This window comes from Jaculus jaculus, chromosome 15, assembly GCF_020740685.1.
Source record: "Jaculus jaculus isolate mJacJac1 chromosome 15, mJacJac1.mat.Y.cur, whole genome shotgun sequence".
In the NCBI taxonomy this organism is placed as follows: domain Eukaryota; kingdom Metazoa; phylum Chordata; class Mammalia; order Rodentia; family Dipodidae; genus Jaculus; species Jaculus jaculus.
Genome location: NC_059116.1, coordinates 57,254,794 through 57,274,003, shown reverse-complemented (window position 1 = coordinate 57,274,003; position 19,210 = coordinate 57,254,794). Strand labels below are relative to the sequence as shown.

At 39.9% G+C, this 19,210-nt stretch overlaps 1 protein-coding gene across 13 annotated transcripts in view; it reads left to right on the top strand.

The window, feature by feature from the left end:
- The window catches only part of Mllt10 (MLLT10 histone lysine methyltransferase DOT1L cofactor), a 270,901-nt gene that overhangs the window by 205,500 nt on the left and 46,191 nt on the right, over positions 1-19,210 (top strand). For 8 of the 13 annotated variants that reach the window (XM_045134577.1, XM_045134586.1, XM_045134578.1 and 5 more), the window contains one exon: positions 6,225-6,272. The exons of the other annotated variants lie outside the window; for them this stretch is intronic. In XM_045134577.1, coding sequence (XP_044990512.1) covers positions 6,225-6,272 — 48 coding nt within the window. The remainder of the gene's footprint in view (positions 1-6,224; positions 6,273-19,210) is intronic. 13 annotated transcript variants of the gene reach the window in all.

The following is a 19,210-nucleotide window of genomic DNA, read 5'->3' as shown; positions in this document are numbered from 1 at the left end:
TATTACAGTCTGGTTCACATTGCTGGTAGAAATCACCCAACCAAGAGTAGCTTGTGGGATAAAAGAGGCTTATTTTGGCTTACAACCTCGAGGGGAAGCTCCACGATGGCAGGGGAAAACTATGGCATGAACAGAGGGTGGACATCACCCCCTGGCCAACATAAGGGGGACAGTAGCAATAGGAGAGTATGTAAAACACTGTCATGGGGACCTGGCTATAACACCCATAAGCCCGCCCCCAACCATACATTGCCTCCATAAGGTGTTAATTCCCAAATCTCCATCAGCTGGGAACTTAGCATTCAGAACACCTAAATTTATGGGGGACACCTGAGTCAAACCACCACATCCTACTATGAGGGTCTTGTTTAGGTAGTACCAGGCACTCTGAGGTCATGGATACCCAGGCCAATTTATGTATGGTTGTGTTGTAAGCACTCTTACCCTTTCTTTGGCTCTTACATTCTTTCTGCCACCTTTTCTGCAGTGGACCCTGAGCCTTGAAAGGTGTGATAGAGATATTTAAGTGCTGAGCACTTCTCTGTCTCCTCTTCTTAGCACCGTGGAGCCTTTTGAGTCATCAGAGAAACTTCTCTAACCAAAAGTGAGAGCAGCACAAATGACTATGAACTTTAAGAAAAGTGCTTTAGTGAGCACGATATATGCATTTAGCCAGGCTATAGTAGGTATTATACCCCTAGGGATTGTGACCTCTCCTGCCATAGGCGTTTTACTAGGTTTTCACTATTAGGTATGTTTTCCCTCCTGTGGAGTGGGCTTGTAATCCAATTAGAGCATCAAATCCTAATCACTAGACCACCAGGGAAGAGATAGTCCAATTAGAGAGCAGTTGGTTTCCCCCATAGCAGGCATGCCACTATTGCACCCGATGGGTCATGTGGCCTGGCTGGCCAAACTTAAGGCTTGCAGTATCTACTGTTTATCACTGCTGATGACTTCTGCATGAAAAATCCTGCATCGTAGCTTTTTCCAGAATTCTGTCAGCTCAGGTCCAGCTTGATTTCTCAGTGATCTTTGTAGCACAAGCATGTGGAGTCTTCAACAACAGGGTTTTACCATCTTATTTCTGGTGTGAGACCAAGAGCCTTGGTAGTGGTCTGTAATGTTTTGGGCACATCAGGGACCTCCCTGGCCAATAACTCACTTGAGGGATCCTATCCCTGGCACTGAAATTTTTCTAGTAACAAATCTATGGCTTCTGGGTGTACCATTATACAAAAAAAGTAAGTGTTCTATATAGCTTATTCATAATATCTTAAATTTTGACTAACTTTCCCCCCGTGCTTCCCCCCAACCCCCCCGAGGTAGGGTCTCACTCTGGTCTAGGCTGACCTGGAATTCACTATGTAGTCTCAGGGTGGCCTCGAACTCATGGCAATCCTCCTACCTCTGCCTCCCGAGTGCTGGGATTAAAGGCGTGCGCCACCACGCCTGACTCCCCATGCTTTCTTTACTTAATCTTTTACACTCACCTTATTTAGGGCAGTCCACCCCCAGTGATCTGTTCATCTACTTAACAAATACACAATACCATCTCCTTAAGTCCTCTACTCTCCTCCTCCCCTTATAGGCCCTATCTGGCTTATTGGCCTCTGCTACTGATTTTTATCCCCACTCACATAAAAGCCTAAACAGCTGGGCGTGGTGGCACACGCCTTTAATCCCAACACTTGGGAGGCAGAGGTAAGAGGATCGCCGTGAGTTTGAGGCCACCCTGAGACTACATAGTGAGTTCCAGGTTAGCCTGGGCTAGAGTGAGACCCTACTTTGACAAAAACAAAAAACAACAACAACAATCCACATATGAGAGAGAACATTTGGCATTCTGGGTCTGAGTTACTTCACTTATTATAATTCTTTCCAGATCCATCAATTTTCCTGCAAATTTCATAATTTTGTTTTCCTTTACTGTGAATTGAACTCCATTGTATAAATGTACCATGTCTGCATTATCCATTCATTAGATGAGGGACATCTAGGCTAGTTCCATTTCCTAGGTATTGTGAATTGAGTGGAAATAAACATGGTTGAGGAGGTGACTGTAAGGTAGTGAGGAGAATCCTTAGGATGTATGCCTAGGAATGGTATAGCTGGGTCACATGGTAAATCTATTTTTAGTTGTCTCAGAAACCTCCACACTGATTTCCACAATGGCTGTACCAGACTACATTCCCACCCACAGTGTAGAAAGGTTTCTCTTTTTCTGCAACCTTGCCAGCATTTGTCATTTGTTTTCTTGATGATAGCCATTCTGACAGGAGTGAGATGGAATCTCAAAGTAGTTTTAATTTGCATTTCCCTGATGGCTAAGGATGCAGAACATTTTTTTTAGATGTTTAGGGACCATCTATATTTCTTTCTTTCAGAACTGTCTGTTCCATAGCCCATTTTTTAAATCAAGTTGTTTGATTTCTTATTTAGTTTTTTTGAGTTCTTTGTATCTTTGTATTTGCATATCTTCTGTCACATGTATAACTGGCAGAGATTTTTGTCCAATTCTGTAGGTTGCCTCTTTGTTCTATGTACAGTGTCATTTGTGGCACAAAAGTTTTGTTTTAATTTCATGAGGTCCCAGTGGTTGATTAGTAGTTTTATTTCCTGAGCCACTGCAGTTATATTCAGAAAGTTGTTTCCTATGCCAGTATGTTGAAGGCTTTCCCCTACTTTTTTCTCTAGCAGTTCAGGTCTGATATTAAGGTCTTTGATCCATTTGGACTTAATTCTTGTATATGGAGAGAGATAAAGATCTATTTTCATCCTTTTACCTATAGATAGCATTTTCCCAGCACCATTATTTCCTTTTGGTTTTTCAAGGTAGAGTTTCACTCTAGTCCAGGCTGACCTGCAGTTCAGTATGTAATCTCAGGGTGGTCTATAAACTCACTTTGATCTTCCTACCTCTGTCTCCCGAGGGCTGGGACTAAAGATGTACGCCACCACGCCTGGTCCAGCAACCATTATTTATTTGCAGAGAGAGAGAGAGAGAGGGAGAGAGAATGAATATGAATGGAGTGAACAAGGGACTCTTGCCTGTGCAAACAAACTCTAGACACATGTGCCACTTGGTACATTTCTCCCCTCCCTCTACTCATCTCTTCTTTTTTTTAATGTCTCACTTTCACCCAGGCTTACTTGGGCCTCTGTAGCCTGGGTTGGCCTCATATCCTTCTACTTCAGTCTCCAGAGTGCCATAACACTTGGCCCCATTTGTTTTGTTTCCTCTTGTTTCCCTTGCCTTATCTCCTTTCCCCTTTTCTTCTGGCTGTCCTAGGCTGGCCTGGAACTCACAGCAGTCCTCCTACCTCTGCTTCATAAGTGGTGGGATTAAATGCATATTCCACCTTGCCCTGCATGGAGAAAGAGAAGGAGGGATGGGGGAAGAGAGAAGAGAAGGAGAGGGGAGCTGAGACATAGAGAGAGAAAGAAAGAGAATATGAGTAAGAGCTTATCAGGGCCTCTAGCTACTGTAAACGAACTTCAGATCCATGTACCACTTTGTGCCTCTGGCTTTATATGGGTACTGGGGAATTCAACCCAGATTGTTAGGCTCTGCAGATAAGTACCTTTTAACCACTGCCCCATCTCCTCAACCCCCATACTTTTTTTTTTTGTACACTAGAAATAAGATCTGTGGTAGGCGTTTTGTTTTAACTATTTTATTTATATATAAACTACTTTATGATAAAGCAAGTAGTATATATAGGAAGATAACAGTTCATTTTTATATACTCCATTTGAAAAGCAGCAAATAATTCTGGTGGTTATCTTTTCAGTGTAAGGGTCCCCCCCACCTGCCCCCAGTGCTTTCTAGGTTGAGAGATTGAACTTTTTTCCCTCACTTAATTATAAACTTACTCAGGTTGGAGAGATGACTTAGTAGTTAATGTGCTTGCCTGCAAAGCCTAATGACCTGGGTTCAGTTCACCAGTAACTATGTAAAGCTAAATGCACAAAGTAGTAGCACATGTATCTGGAGTTTTCTTTGTAGTGGCTAGAGTCCCTGGTGCACCCATTCATATATTCATGTTCTCTCTCTCCTTTACTCCTTTCTCCTCCTCTCCCCTCCCTTCTTCTCCCTTGCTCCCTCCTGCTTGGAAATAAAAATATCTAAACTTACTCTGGTTGGAGGTTGGGTTTTCTTTATTTTACCATCTTAGTATGTAACTCACTGTCTGATAGGTTCTCCATTTGTGTCGAATGTTGAATAGCGGTCAGCTGCTCTGCAGTCTTTGAAAAAATTCATATATTTATGATAATATATTCAGTTTGGGGGAAACTAAACCTTACATTATATTTGTTTTATTTCTTTTAGTATGTTATCTTTTTCCTTCTGTACTAATAAAATTATTTTTATAGCTGAGAGTGGTGGCACACTCCTTTAATCTCTGCAATCAGGAGGCGAAGGTTGGAGGGTTGCTATGAGTTCAAAGCCAACCTGAGACAACATAATTTAGTCCACGTCTGCCTGGGCTAATGCAAGAACATACCTTGAAAAACAAACAAAAAAATTCATTTTTTGGTCATACTTTTTCTGGTTTAGCATAATTTTGAAGTCATGTAATGATGGTTGCTGAGACTATATTTATTTTCACAGTAGGATCTTGCTATTGATTTGTTTCCCATTTATTGTATGTTAAGGTTTCTTTTAAAGCCTGACATGGAGATGCACTCCTTTAATCATAGTAGTTGGGAGGCTGAAATAGGAAGATCCCTGTGAATTTGAGGCCAACCTAGGGTTATAAATTGAGTTCCTAATCAGCCTGGGTCAGTAAAACCCTGCCTTATAAAAACCAAAATAAATAAATAAATTACAAGTTTTCCTTTAATTATTACCCACATGGTTTGTTTCAACTATGCTAATTAAGCAAATTTTGTATGATGGAAGAAGGAATTTTAACTAGTTTTTCACATATACCTGTTATAGGATAAGAAAAATTATGAATAGTAATTAATTTCAGAAGTGAAACATTTTATTTCAAAAATAAAATTCTATCAGGATTGTCAGGCTAATTTGTAGAAAACTGGATAGTCGTTCCATGTATTTGCCAGTTTACTTTTCCCATCTCTCTCTCTCTTTCTTTCTTTCCAATATATTTTTTTTTTATTTGAGAGAAAGAGCAAGGTAGAGAAGAATAGGTTTTCCAGGGCCTCCAGCCACTGCAAATGAACTCCAGATGCATGCGCCCCCTGTGCATCTGGCTTATGTGGGTCCTGGATAAATGAACTGTGTTTGTTTATTTATTTATTTTGGTTTTTTGAGGTAGAGTCTCACTCTAGCCCAGGCTAACCTGGAATTCACTATGTAATCTTATAGTGTCCTCAAACTCACCAGCAATCCTCCTTCTTCTACCTCTCAAGTGCTTGGATTAAAGACATGCGCCACCATGCCTGGCTCAGTATACCTTTTGTTTATTTTTTTGGTTTTTTGAGGTAGGGTCTCACTCTAGCTCAGGGTGACCTGGAATTCACTCTGTATTCTCAGGGTGGCCTTGAACTCATAGCGATCCTCTTACCTCTGCCTTCCGAGTGCTGGGATTAAAGGCATGTGCCTGCTTTCAGTCTACTTTTTCAATTAAAGAAAGCTTTAAGTGAGTCCCAAACCAAAGTGAAAGATGAGTGATCTTGAACTGGTAGCTGTAGTATTAAGTCTGTAGCATTTGAGATGAAATGAGTTGCCACTGCGAATACTGTGGAGATTGTGAAATTATTGTTCTAGATCATTATAGATCTACTTTCTATTTAATCAGATGACATTTTCTTAAAAGAATAATGTGATAGGCATGGTGGCATATTCCTTTAATTCCAGCACTTGTGAGGCAGTGGTAGGTGGATTGCTATGAGTTTGAGGCCAACCTGACTGAGACTACATAGTGAATTCCAGGTCAGCCTGGGCTACAGTGAGATCCTACCTTGAAAAGCCAATAAATAAATAAATAAACAAACGAATAAAAAAGAAAAAAGAAAAGTTAACTTCATTAATGTCTTATGGAACTTTTAGAAGGATGTGTAATGTTAATACAAATGATTTGTGTAAGAATTCCTTTTAAATGAATTCTATGATAATATGATTAATGGTCTCTGTAGAATATTGCTGGTAACTTTAAATTTACTTGAATTTTTGTTGGACTTTAACTCTATGGAGTTTTTTACTTTTTCATAAAGCCTTTAAAAAAGTCAAAAATTGAAGTATTTCTTTTCTTCAGACAGAGATGACAATTCTACACTAACAAAGCAGGAACTAAAATTCATAGGTATGTACCAGAATTAAGCATGACTTTCTAAAGGTAATATTACATTAATTCTAGGTTAGCTTGGAAACCTTCTCACATAGATTCATACTTGTTAAGCCAAAAGCCCCAGGTTTGATTTCTCAAGACCATGTAAGCCAGATGCACAAGGTGGCACATGCATCTGGAATTCATTAAAAAATGAAAAACTTGCTGGCCGTGGTGCCACATGCCTTTAATCCCAGCACTTGGGAGACAGAGGTGGGTGGATTGTCATGAGTTCAAGGCCATCTTGAGACTACCTAGTGAATTTCAGGTTATCCTGGGTTAGTGAAACCCTACCTCAAAAACAAAAACAAAACAAACAAACAACAAAAAGAGAAAATTAAGAAAATAAAGAAAGATGGGCTGGTATGAAAGCCTAGTGGTTAAGGCACTTGCCTGTGAAGCCTGACAACCCAGCTTCTATTCCTCAATACCTGTGTAAAGCCAGATACAAAGGGGGGCATGCATCTTGAGTTTGTGTGCAGTGGCAAGAAGCCCTGGCACTCCTATTGTCTCTGCTTCTTTTCTTAATCTCTCTCTGCTTGCAAATAAATAAAAACTTTTAAAATAAATATGCCTGAAAGGATTTATTCATAATCTTGGATGACCGATAGTTATGAACTGGCTTGTTGAGTTTTTGATATTCTTACACTTTTGTTTGGATTTTTTGCTTGTTTGTTTTTCGAGGTAGGGTCTTGCTGTAGCCCAGGCTGACCTGGAATTCACTCTGCATTCTCAGGGTGGCCTCGAACTCATGGTGATCCTCCCACTTCTGCCTTCTGAGTGCTGGGATTTAAGGCGTGTGCCACCATGCCCAGCTTATCATATTACTTTTAAGAGAGATACATTTTTATTATTATATGTTTTTATTATTTCTGTTCTTTTGGAGAGAGAGCATGCCAATGAGAGAGCAAGGGTTCCAGGCTTCAGCCATTCAATTGCACTCCACCACCTAGTGGGCATGTGTGATCTTGAGCTTGCCTCACCTTTGTGCATTTTGTGAGATGTGGAGGGTCGAACCTGGGTCTTTAGGCTTCACAGGCAAGCATCTTAACTGCTAAGCCATCTCTCCAGCCCATGAGAGATAGTTTTTTAAGCTCCTAAAGCTGTCAGTTAGAAGTCTTGAATGTCTAGGTCTTTGATTGGTAAGACTGCTTTCTATATTTGTTTGGAGAGAAGGAGGTGGGATCTTTCTTTTTAGATGTATAATGCCTAGGCTAGGAAGTCAGCAACTAGACATGTACATTCGTGTTATCTGGAGTTAGATAAGCTTCCTTAGCCTCTCTCCCTTTTTCACATCTTGCATAGATTTGAAAAACAAAACAACAAACTCTGATTCCCCAGAAGAAATCTGTTATCAAAGACAATCTCCATGGGAACTGACTCAGGCTGTCCAACACTTGTCCATTCAAAATATAAACCGTCTTTGTTCCAGTTACCTACTTCCTCTTCCACATCCCTCCTCAAACTTGTAAACTATTTTTCCTCCAGTTGATAAATATATTCCTTCTATATGTGAGATTGTTAGTTCTTTGGTAGAAATACAAGTAGACACTGCCTTTAAGGAATATAGTCTAAACAGAAGAGAAGTATGTTTGCAAATAATAATTGTATTCAACTTTTTATGATCTGCAATGTAAAAATGATTACTTTGTCCTGAAGGAACAGGATGTCCCAAGTCTGTGACATTTAACCTGATGCTTAAAAATGTGGATTTAGGGCTGGAGAGGTGGCTTAGAGGTTAAGCACTTGCCTGTGAAGCCTAAGGACCCCAGTTCGAGGCTCGGTTCGCCAGGTCCCACGTTAGCCAGATGCACAAGGGGGCGCATGCGTCTGGAGTTCGTTTGCAGAGGCTGGAAGCTCTGGCGCGCCCATTCTCTCTCTCTCCCTCTGTCTGTCTTTCTCTGTGTGTCTGCCGCTCTCAAAATAAATAAATAAATAAATAAATAAATAAATAAATAAATAAATAAATAAATAAATAAAATTTTTTTAAAAATGTGGATCTAGGTCTGGGAAGACATCTCAGTGGTTAAAGGTAGTCGGTGTTTTTTGTTTTTGAGGTAGGGTCTTTCTCCAGGCTGACCTGGAATTCACTGTGTAGTCTCAGGCTGGCCTCGAACTCACAGCAGTCTTCCTCCTAGTGCTGGGATTAAAGGTGTGTGACACCACTTGGTGTTTTGAGTTGGGGAAAAAAAAAACTTAACTCTGTAAGATGTTTTATCTATCTGGTTAATAGAAGTAGAAGTGGTTGGGAAGGATAAAGGATACAGCAGGAGTAGAAGGGAGATAAGAAAGAATAATGTGTGTGAATATGATTAAAATACATTATATATGTGCATGGAATTTTCAAACATAAATTAGTAATATCTTGTGGAAAAACAGTTACTGTTCTTGTTGGGTGTGGTGGTGCATATCTTTAATCTCAGCATTTGGGAGGCAGAGGTAGGAGGATCACTATGAGTTCAAGGCCAGCCTGGAACAACAGAGTAGGTTCTGGGTCAACCTGGACTAGAGTGAGACCCTATCTCAGGAAAAAACAAAGAAAATAAAACTTGAACAATGAACAAACATGCAAATAAAAAAGTTACTGTTTCTTTAGTATATGTGAGAATAGTGCTTTAATGATTAAAGCAGAGTAATAAATATTACATACACGCGTGTGAAGAATATCCTTTTTTTATTATTTGTTTGAGAGCGACGGGGGGGGGGGGAGAATGGGCACACCAGGGCCTCCAGCCACTGCAAACGAACTCAGATGCGTGTGCCCCCTTGTGCATCTGGCTAACGTGGGTCCTGGGGAATCGAGCTTCGAACTGAGGTCCTTTGGCTTCACAGGCAAGCGCTTAACCACTAAGCCATCCTCTGTGTAGAAGCTATCACTCTTACCTTGTATTCTTTGTCTCAAATACTTATGTCCTAGAGTTAGCATTTGTTGACATACTCTTCTCTGCCATCATAAAACATAATCTGTAACCTGGCATGTTGGCACATGCCTTTAATCCCAGCACTCAGGAGGCAGGGGTAAGAGGATTACCATGAGTTTGAGGCCACCCTGAGACTACATAGTGAATCAGGTCAGCCTGAGCTAGAGTGAAACCCTACCTTGGGGGAAAAAAAGACAAAAAAAAAATATATATATATATATATCTGTAACTCCTGCGGGAGGCTGAGGTAGGAATATCACAGTGAATTTGAGTCCAGCCCAAGCCTACATAGATATGGCTTTCATATAAAATTTTCCTGTTTTGGGCTAGAGAGATGGCTCTCTATCTCTCTCAAATAAATAATTAAAAATATTTAAAAAGTGAATTCCAAGTGTTTATTTTATTTTCAGGGTAATCTTTGACAACAAGTTATAGTTGAAAACTGCTTGCCTGTGACTAATATCAGAATAACAATGGTTAGATAATGGTTGACGATCATTACCATCTCCCCCCCACTCCCCCAGGTAGGGTTTCACTGTAGCCCAGGATGACCTGGAATTCACTATGTAGTCTCAGGATGGCCTCGAAGTCACGGCCATCCTCCTACCTCTGCCTTCTGAGTGCTGGGATTAAAGGCGTGCATTGCCATGCCTGGCACATTACCGTTTTAACAGCATTCTCCACCGTGTGTGTGTGTGTGTGTGTGTGTGTGTGTGTGTGTATGTAAAGGTGTCATATTGTGCTTTCCATTCCTTCAGACTAACTTCTAGTTCTGCATTTGTAGAAACTATGCCCAAATAACATTCTTTACACTTGGAGTAACAGATTGTGATAGGTGCATATAAGTGGCTGATACATTTTGCATTACATTTGTGGATCCTTTCATTTTTAGAACTCTGCTTATGCTTCCCAGGTGAGAGAGATGATGTATTCCATAAGTCCTGGACTAATCTTGCTATTAAATTTCTAATATTTCTGCTTTTTTATTCTATCTTACAGAACTTTGGTATATAAATTTAAGGATGGACTTTCATGTCCCTTAGCCACTCTTTTTTTTTTTAATTTTTTTGTTTATTTATTTATTTATTTGAGAGTGACAGAGAGGAGGAGGAGAGAGAGACTGAGAGAGAGAGAGAGCGAGAGAGAGAGAGAGAGAAAGAAAGAATGGGCGTGACAGGGCTTCCAGCCACTGCAAACGAACTCCAGACGCGTGCGCCCCCTTGTGCATCTGGCTAACGTGGGTCCTGGGGAATCGAGCCTTGAACTGGGGTCCTTAGGCTTCACAGGAAAGCGCTTAACCGCTAAGCCATCTCTCCAGCCCCCTTAGCCACTCTTATAATTTTCATTTATTTACATCTCTATTCAAGATTTAGATAATCTAAGCTCTCTCACCAGTTTTGTAGCCATGTCTTTAAATTAATTAGTAGTTTCACCTGACTAGTGAGTAAAGTAATTTAGTAAATGTGTTTTGCAATTTTATTCATTTATTTATTTATTTGACAAAGAGAATGACAATGAGAATGGACTCACCATGGCCTCCAGCCACTGCAGATAAACTCTAGACACATGCACCACCTTGTGCATCTGGCTGTCTGTGGGTACTGTGGAGTCAGACTGGGGTCCTTAGCTTTGCGGGCAAGTGCCTTATCCGCTGAGCCATCCTCCAGACCTCCACGCATGTTTTTAACATTACAAATATATTCATTTGTTATTGATGTCATTACAGATTATTCAAAATTTAACGGTTTAGAAAGTACATACATTTTTTAGGTTTTAATCCTTTTTCTTTTCCTCTGCTTTTAAGACTGGGTTTATTTGACTGGGTTTTTTTTTTTTTTGTGCTTTGAGACCCACATGGTTGAAATTAAGGTGTGCTCTGAATTTTTTGATTTCCTTCTTGATTTCTTCATTGACCATTTAGTAGTGTATTGTTTATTTTCCATGATTTTGTATATGCTCTATAGCTTTCCTTGCTATTAATTTGTAATTTGATCCTGTTGCGATCAGATACAGTGCAAGGAATTATTTCAGTTTTCCTGTATTTGTTAAGATTTGTTTTGTGTCCTAATATATGGTCTATTTTAGAGAATGTTCCATGTGCTGCTGAAAAGAATGTATTCTGTAGCATTTGGTTGAAATGTCCTTTACATATCTGTTAGGTCCATTTGTTCTGTGACCTCTTTTAATCCAAGATGCATCTGTTTATTTTTTACCAGGATGACCTGTCAGTTGATGAGAGTGTGGTATCGAAGTCACCCAGTACAACTGTGTTTTGCATTATCTGTGACCTTAGTTCTAATAGCATTTGTATGTTAGGTGCACATATGTTTAGGATTATAATGTCCTCCTGTTGAAGTGTGCTTTTAATCAATATAAAGTCACCTTCTTTACCTTTGCTAACTAATGTTTTTCTGATATCTGTGCTATCAGAAATTAGGATAGTCACTCCTGCTTGTTTTCTAGGCCCATTTGCTTGAAACATCGTTTTCCAAAATTTCCCCCTAAGATAGTGTCCATCTTGTAGAAAGGTGAGTTTCTTTTAGGCAACAATTGAAGCTATCCTGCTTTTCAACCCAGTCTGCATTGAGGCCGTTGATCAAAAGTTATTATTGAGTGCTGGAGAGCTGGCTTATTGGTTAAGCGCTTGCCTGTGAAGCCTAAGGACCCAGGTTCGAGGCTCAGTTCCCCAGGGCCCCTGTTACAGCCAAATGCACAAGGAGGCACACTCATCTGGAATTTGTTCCTTTCCAGTGGCTGGAGGCCCTGGCGCACCCATTCTCTCTCTCTATCTGTCTCTTTCTTTCTCTGTCACTCTCAAATATATAAAAATAAACAAAAATATAAAAAGTTAATATTGAAAAGTGTATATTTATTTTTGCAAGTTTTCTTGTTTTGTAGTTTTTCCAGTTTTACCTTTGCTCTCTTGTATTAACTAGAATTTGAATATGGTTTGTTCCAGGTTCCTTTTATGTGTGTTTTTCTTTCTCTTTAGTATAGAGGATTTTTTCAAGTATTTTCTGTAGAGCTGGTTTTGTCTTCAAATATTTCTTTAGCCTGCTTTTGTTGTGTAATGTCCTTATTTCTCAGTCTATTTGAATAGGTAGCTTTGCAGGATAATGTAATCTTGGTTGACAGTTGTTAATCTTTCAGAACATGGAATATATCATTCCAAGCCCTTCTGGCTTTTAAAGTTTGTGTTGAGTAATCTTCTATGATCCTGATGGGCTTGCCTTTGTAGGTAACTTGATTTTTCTCTCTAACTGCTTTCAGTATATTTTCTTAGGTGTGTATGTTTAATTATAATATGTTGAGGAGAGATTCTTTCTAGATTTTGTCTGTTTGTTCTAAAGGATTCCTGTATCTTCAATGGCAGCTCTTTCCCAATTTGGGGGAAGTTTTCTTCTATGACTTTATCAAAACACCTACTATGCCTTTTGAGTGAAATTCTCCTTCTACTATACCCTGAATTATCATGTTTGATCTTTTCATAGTGTCCTGGATATCTTGAAATTCCCATTCATACTTTCCTATTAGTTTGCCTTTCTCTTTGTTGGACTGTATTAGGTCTGCCACCTGGTCTTCTAGTTTAGATATTCTATCCTCTCCTTCATCCATTCTACTGGTGAGATTTTCTATAGTTTCTTATCTCAGTGTTTGTGTTCTTCATTGCTCAGTAATTTTGACTGGTTTTCCCTTATTATTTTTATTTCCTTATTTATGTCTTGTATTGAACTTCCTATTTCATCAAATTGGTTTCCTATGTCGTCTTTGATATCTTTGAACATACTTATAGTCATCCTTTTGAAATCTTTCTCAGGCATTTTCTTTAAATCAATCTCAGTGGAGGTCATTTCTGATGCATCAATACTTTCTGGTGGAATTATATTGTCTTGATTTTCACGTAAGTGTGTGTTTCTTGTATTTTAATGTAGAGATTTTTGCCACTTGGATTAATGTAATGCTTGGATTTTCTAATTATCTGCAGTACTATTAGATGTATCAATCAATCTGACTCTCAGAGTAACTCCAGATGTGACCCCAGGTGTTGGGTTTGCCTGTTATGAGAGTATTCATGTAGGCTGAGTGGAACAAAATACAGGCAAATTCTGAAATTCAACTAAACAATGTACACATCCAATGAAAAACAGCACAGAGTATTTATGCAAGAGTAGGTAATATGACAAACAGATACTCTTAACAAAGTCAGAGTCCCTAAGGATGTGTGTTGCCCTACCCCTTAATCCTATCAACTGGGGGACTAAGATTTCTGGTCTGCAGAGGGTTCCAAGGCAGCTTGTGACCAAGGGAGACCCTTCCCAATGAAGGACAGAAGAGGAGACAAAGGCACTATAAATCAGGAAGCAACAAATGACAACCCCAAAATGTAGCTTATTTACGAATGGCCGATCTGACCATCCATCAGATTTAACATATAATTTTCCCTGACTTGGAAGGTACAATAAGCACTTCGATTCAAGCCTATATACCAGGCTTATTTGGTGGGTACTGAGCTGGTGTAATCTTAGTTACTTTTGGGGATGGCTTTGGTCTCAATTATGCTGGGTACCTCTTCGCTGTGCTGTGGACTCAGGCTGGGTGGGTTGTTACTGCTCTGATTGCCTGTGCTGGGTGCTGTGTACGTGAACTCCCTTCCCCCTGTCTCTGGTACTTGCTGGCCCTTGCGCTGGTGGTGGGGGAGGGTAGGCTGTGGATGGTGGCTGAAGGTCTTCCACTGGTCCTTGTGATCCTCTTCCTCATGCGCTGCTCAGTTGGTTCCTGGTGCCCACCCTTCATGTTTATTGAGTTTGCAAGGAGGCTGGTATGAGTGGAGAATCTCCTCACCTGGCTCTTCCTGTGGCTCAGGCCCAGCCTTGTGGCTGTGGCCACATGGATGTGGTGCTGTTGCTGCTGCTGTAGATGCTTCTGCCTGCCTATGTGGGCTCTAGACCCTCCGAATCTCTCCTTTGTCTCTGCTGCAGTTGGTAATTTTTTATACACCTTACTTTTTAGTAGAAGAATACATTTTGCTGGGGATCTTTTGGCTTTTTGTGCCCTAGGCTGTTTTGGCATGGTTTCTATGCCACCATCTTAACTCGATGTCTCTTTTGTTTCTGCAGCCATTATTCTTAAAAATATTGTTAAGCCTGTTTGTGCCATTCCCCTTGTTAAAACTTCAGTGTCTGTCCATTAGGATGAATTTAAGAGATGACTCTTAGCTTCCTTTATCTTTGAAGCTCTTATTTCCTGTCTCAGTTGGGGTTTGTTGCATGTTAGCCACGGAAGTGGGTTCTGACCCATTTAAATAAAATAAATATTGGAGATCCATACATATTTTTTAAAGAATCAGAAAAGGGGATAGGCAGGGTTTGGAGAGATGGCTTAGCAGTTAAGGTGCTTTCCTGTGAAGGCTAAGGACTCAAGTTCAGGTTCCCAGTACCCACATAAGGCACATGTACCAGTTAGTGCCATGTGTCTGGACTTCATTTGTAGTGACTAGACTCCTTGATGTCCTTTTTCTCCCTCTCACTCTGGTTTTGGTTTTTTGAGGTAGTTTCTCACAGTAGCCCAGGCTGTCCTGCAATTCAAAATTCACTGTGTAGTCTCATGGTGGCCTTAAACTCATGCAATCCTTCTACCTCTGTCTCCTTAGAACTGGTATTAAAGGTGTGTGCCAGCACTCCCAGCTGTCTAGTATATGCTTCTTTCTCTGTCTCTTTCTTAATTAAATAAAATATTTGAAAAGGGGGTGGTTGGAGCCATAGTTCACTGGTTAAGATGCTTGCCTGTGAATCCTACAGATCTGAGTTTGATTCTTTAGTATACACATAAAGCCAGATGCGTATCTGGAGTTTGTGTGCAGCAGCTGGAGGCCCTGGCATGTACAGTTTCTCTCTCTGTGTTTCACAATAACTAAATAAATAACCATAATAAGCTGGTCGTGGTAGCACATGCCTTTAATTCCAGCATTTGGAAGGCAGAAGTAGGAGTATCATTGTGAGTTCAAGGCCACTCTGAGACTACATTATGAATTCCAGGTCACCGTGGGCTATAGTGAGATCCTACCTCACAAAACCCAAAAACCAAGAAAACAAAAATAAAAAACTCCACACCTGGGGCTAGAGAGATGGCTTCACTGTTAAAGCGTTTGCCTATGAAGCTCAAGAACCCAGTTTTGATTCCCCAGTACCCATGTAAGCTTAGATGCACAAGTGGCACATGCATCTGGAGTTTGTTTGCAGGGGTTAAAAAATAAACTCCACATTTTGTACCTTTATAAGGATAGAAATAGAATAGATTCAGTGATTAATTTGAGTCTAATCCTTGTTGTTGTAGCAGCCCAGGGTGACCTGGAATTCACTATGGAGTCTCAGGTTAGCCTTGAACTCAGGGTGATCCTCCGCCCCCGCACGCCCCCGCACCCCCCCCCCCCGTGCTGGGATTGAAGTAGTGCACCACCTTGCCTGGCTGATTAGTGCTTTTACTTAAGCAACTGGAGTCATATTCAGAAGGCTGTTGTCTATGCCTGTGGGTTGGCATGTTTCTTCTAATTTTTTCTCTAGCAGTTTCATAGTTTCAGGTCTGATATTAAGGCCTTTAATTCATTTGGACTTAGTTCTTATACAGGTAGAAAGTTAAGTATCTATTTTCATCCTTCTACATATAGATAACCAGTTTCCAAATCTCATTTGCTAAAGAGGTTGCCTTGTCTCCAGTGTATATTTTTTGGCATATTTGTCAAAAATCAGATGGCTGTTGCTGCCTGGGTTTACATCTAGGCCCTCTGTTCTGATCTATATGTCTATATCTATATGTTCTGATCTATATGTCTGTCTTTGTGCCAGTACCATACTGTTTTTTTTTTTAATTTATTTATTTGAGAGCAACAGACACAGAGAGAAAGACAGATAGAGGGAGAGAGAGAGAATGGGTGCACCAGGGCTTCCAGCCTCTGCAAACGAACTCCAGATGCGTGCGCCCCCTTGTGCATCTGGCTAACGTGGGACCTGGGGAACCGGCGTCCTTAGGCTTCACAGGCAAGCGCTTAACCGCTAAGCCATCTCTCCAGCCCACCATACTGTTTTTGTGATGATGGCTCTGTAATGTTTCTTTTTCTTTTCTTTCCTTTTTTTTTTTTTTAATTTTGGTTTTGGTTTTTGGTTTTTCGAGGTAGGGTTTCACTCTGGTCCAGGCTTACCTGGAATTCACTAGTCTCAGAGTGGCCTAAAACTCATGGTGATCCTTCTATCTCTGCTTCCCAAGTCCTGGGATTAAAGGCATGCACCACCTCTCCCGGCTGCGTAATATTTCTTAAAATCAGGAATGGTGATATCACCAACCTTATTTTTGTTGCTCAGAACTTCTTTGGCTATTTGAGGGTTTTCTGTGCTTCCAGATGAATTTTAGGATTTTTTTTTTCTATTTCTGTGAAGAATACTGTTGAAATTTTGATGGGGATTGCATTATGTCTTCAAACAATAACAATTGGGCTAGAGTTATTTATAGGACATAGTTTAATTCACCAGAATTCCCACTGTCCTTCACTGGGTCATTAATCGTAGCACAAATTTATGTTACTCACCTTGTCCCTATGGACATCTGGTTTCCATCCTTGATAGATAGTGGAGAAAGTAAAAGAACAAAAATGATAATAATGAGGAAAAGTTCTTGTCATGATCAAGGGACGAGGACCAAAGGCAGAACATTAGGTAGTATCATCCTTTCAAGAGCAGATAAAGAAAACAAAGTCCAAAACAAACTTAGAAATGTAGAGATCTTACAACCATTAAGCAGTTTCAGCAAAAAATTCAAACAAATCTCCTAGCCACTTAAGATAATGACAGAGTGATGCCACTTAAGTGTAGCAATGTATCTTGCTAACGTGGCTCTTTTAAGAATTTGGTTTCAGGTGTAGAGAGAGGGTGTAGTGGTTAAGGCACTTGCCTGTGAAGCCTAAAGACCCAGGTTAGGTTCTCCAGTACCAATGTAAGCCAGATGCACAGAGTGGCACATGAGTTTAGAATTTGTTTGCATTGGCTGGAGGCCCTGATTATGCCCACCCTCTCTCTCTTCTTTCTCTTTTTTTTTCTCTATTTCCCCCTCCCTTGAGCATCAGGGATCTACCTAGCTCTGCCTCCCAACACAGGAATTACAGGTACATAACACTGTGCTCAAAATTTTGTTGTTGTTTCTGTATTTTTTTTTGAGGTCAGATCACACTGTAGCCCAGACTGACCTGGAATTTACAGTGTTGTTTTATGCTGGCCCCAAATTCTCAGCGATCCTCCTAACCTTGGCCTCCTGAGTGCTGGGATTAAAGGCATGTGTCATTATTCTCTGCTTATAACTTTATATTTATGTTCCTTATGTAAGAGAAAACATGTAGTTCCTTAAGTCTGGCTTATTTTACTTAACCTAATAATATCCAATTCTTTCCATTTTCCTATAAATGCCATGATTTCATTTTCATTTTCTTTTTCTCTAGCTACATAAAATTCCATTGTTTATGTGTACAACATTTTAAAAATTATTTATTTATTGATAACTTCCTTAAATATAGGCAATATACCATGATCATAATCCCCTCTCACCAGCAATCCTTTTTCCTCTCCCAATCCCTTTCTATTGAATCTCTTTTTCCTTGTAACTGGTCTCTCTTCTACTTTGATGCCATCATTTTTTTCCTTTCCTATTATGCAGGTCTTATGTAGGTAGCTTTAACTACTGTGTGGTCATGAATATCAAGGCCACTTGGTGTCTGGATGATGATAATGAATGCAGTCCTCTACTTCCCTTGGCTTTTACATTCTTTTTTGCCATCTCCTCTGCAGTGGTCCCTGAACCTTGGAAGGTATGATAGAAATATCTCAGTGCTGAAATCTCCACTGTCACTTCTTAGCACTTTGGCCATTTTTCTCACCCCATTCATTACTCCCATCTGAAAAGAGAATTTCCTCTACCCAAAAGTGAGAATAGCATTAATATAATGGACATAAACATAAGTATTTATAGGCCAGTTTGGTGGGCATAAAAATGCATTTATCCAGAAAACAGTAGTCATTACTCCCCTAGGGCTTTTAACCTTCTTAGCTATAGGCTTTTGACTAAGCTTTTAGAACTAGGCATGTGTTTACTCCTGTGGAGCACAAGTCCAATCCAATCAAAGAGCACTTGGTTTCTCCCATAACAGACATGCCACTATTGTCCAGGTTTCTGTCTTTCCAGCCTTAAGACTTGTAGGGTCCCCTGCTGTTTAACACACTGTATGTGTACCACATTTTCTTCATCTATTAATGAATATCTTTTCTGATTACTTTCTGTTTTGAACAATGCAGCAGTTATCATGGCTGTGCAAGTGTCTATAATACATTGATGTAGAATCATTTGAGTATATGTACCCAAGAGTGGTATAGCTGGGTCATATGGTAATTTGAATTTTAGTCTTTTGTTTTGATACTTTTCAGATAGGTCCAGATTGACCTGTAACTCACTCTTTAGAACAAAATAATTTGTGCTAACAAAACTGATAAAGCTTACTAATTATATTTGTCATTTAGAACCATAGTTTCTAACAGAATTCTTTTTAAAACTGTAGCCCACTTAGGTTTAGTCTTTCCTGCTTTGATCCTTATCCCTGTGCAGTTCCATTCTCTGGGCTAGGTATGTATTGTTTTGGAGACTGTCCTGTGCAATTTAAATATTAGCTTTCTTCCTCTTTCTTTCTTTCCTTAATAAAAACTTAATTTTTTTTAAAAAAAGAAAATTATACTCATGGTTATTCTGAGTTTAAGGAAATTACACTGGCAGCAGAACTAGTGTTAGTGAAAGCACCCATGTGGTAGGTCTGGGATGTAAGGAAATGCTCACATGGTAGATTAGAGACCAGAGGATAACCATACATGTAATCAAAGTGAGAAGTTATGCCAGACTATAAAGTAGAGCTAAGCACAAAAGTTCACCCAACCAAAAAACATTTTTATGCCCCACCCCCAGGCA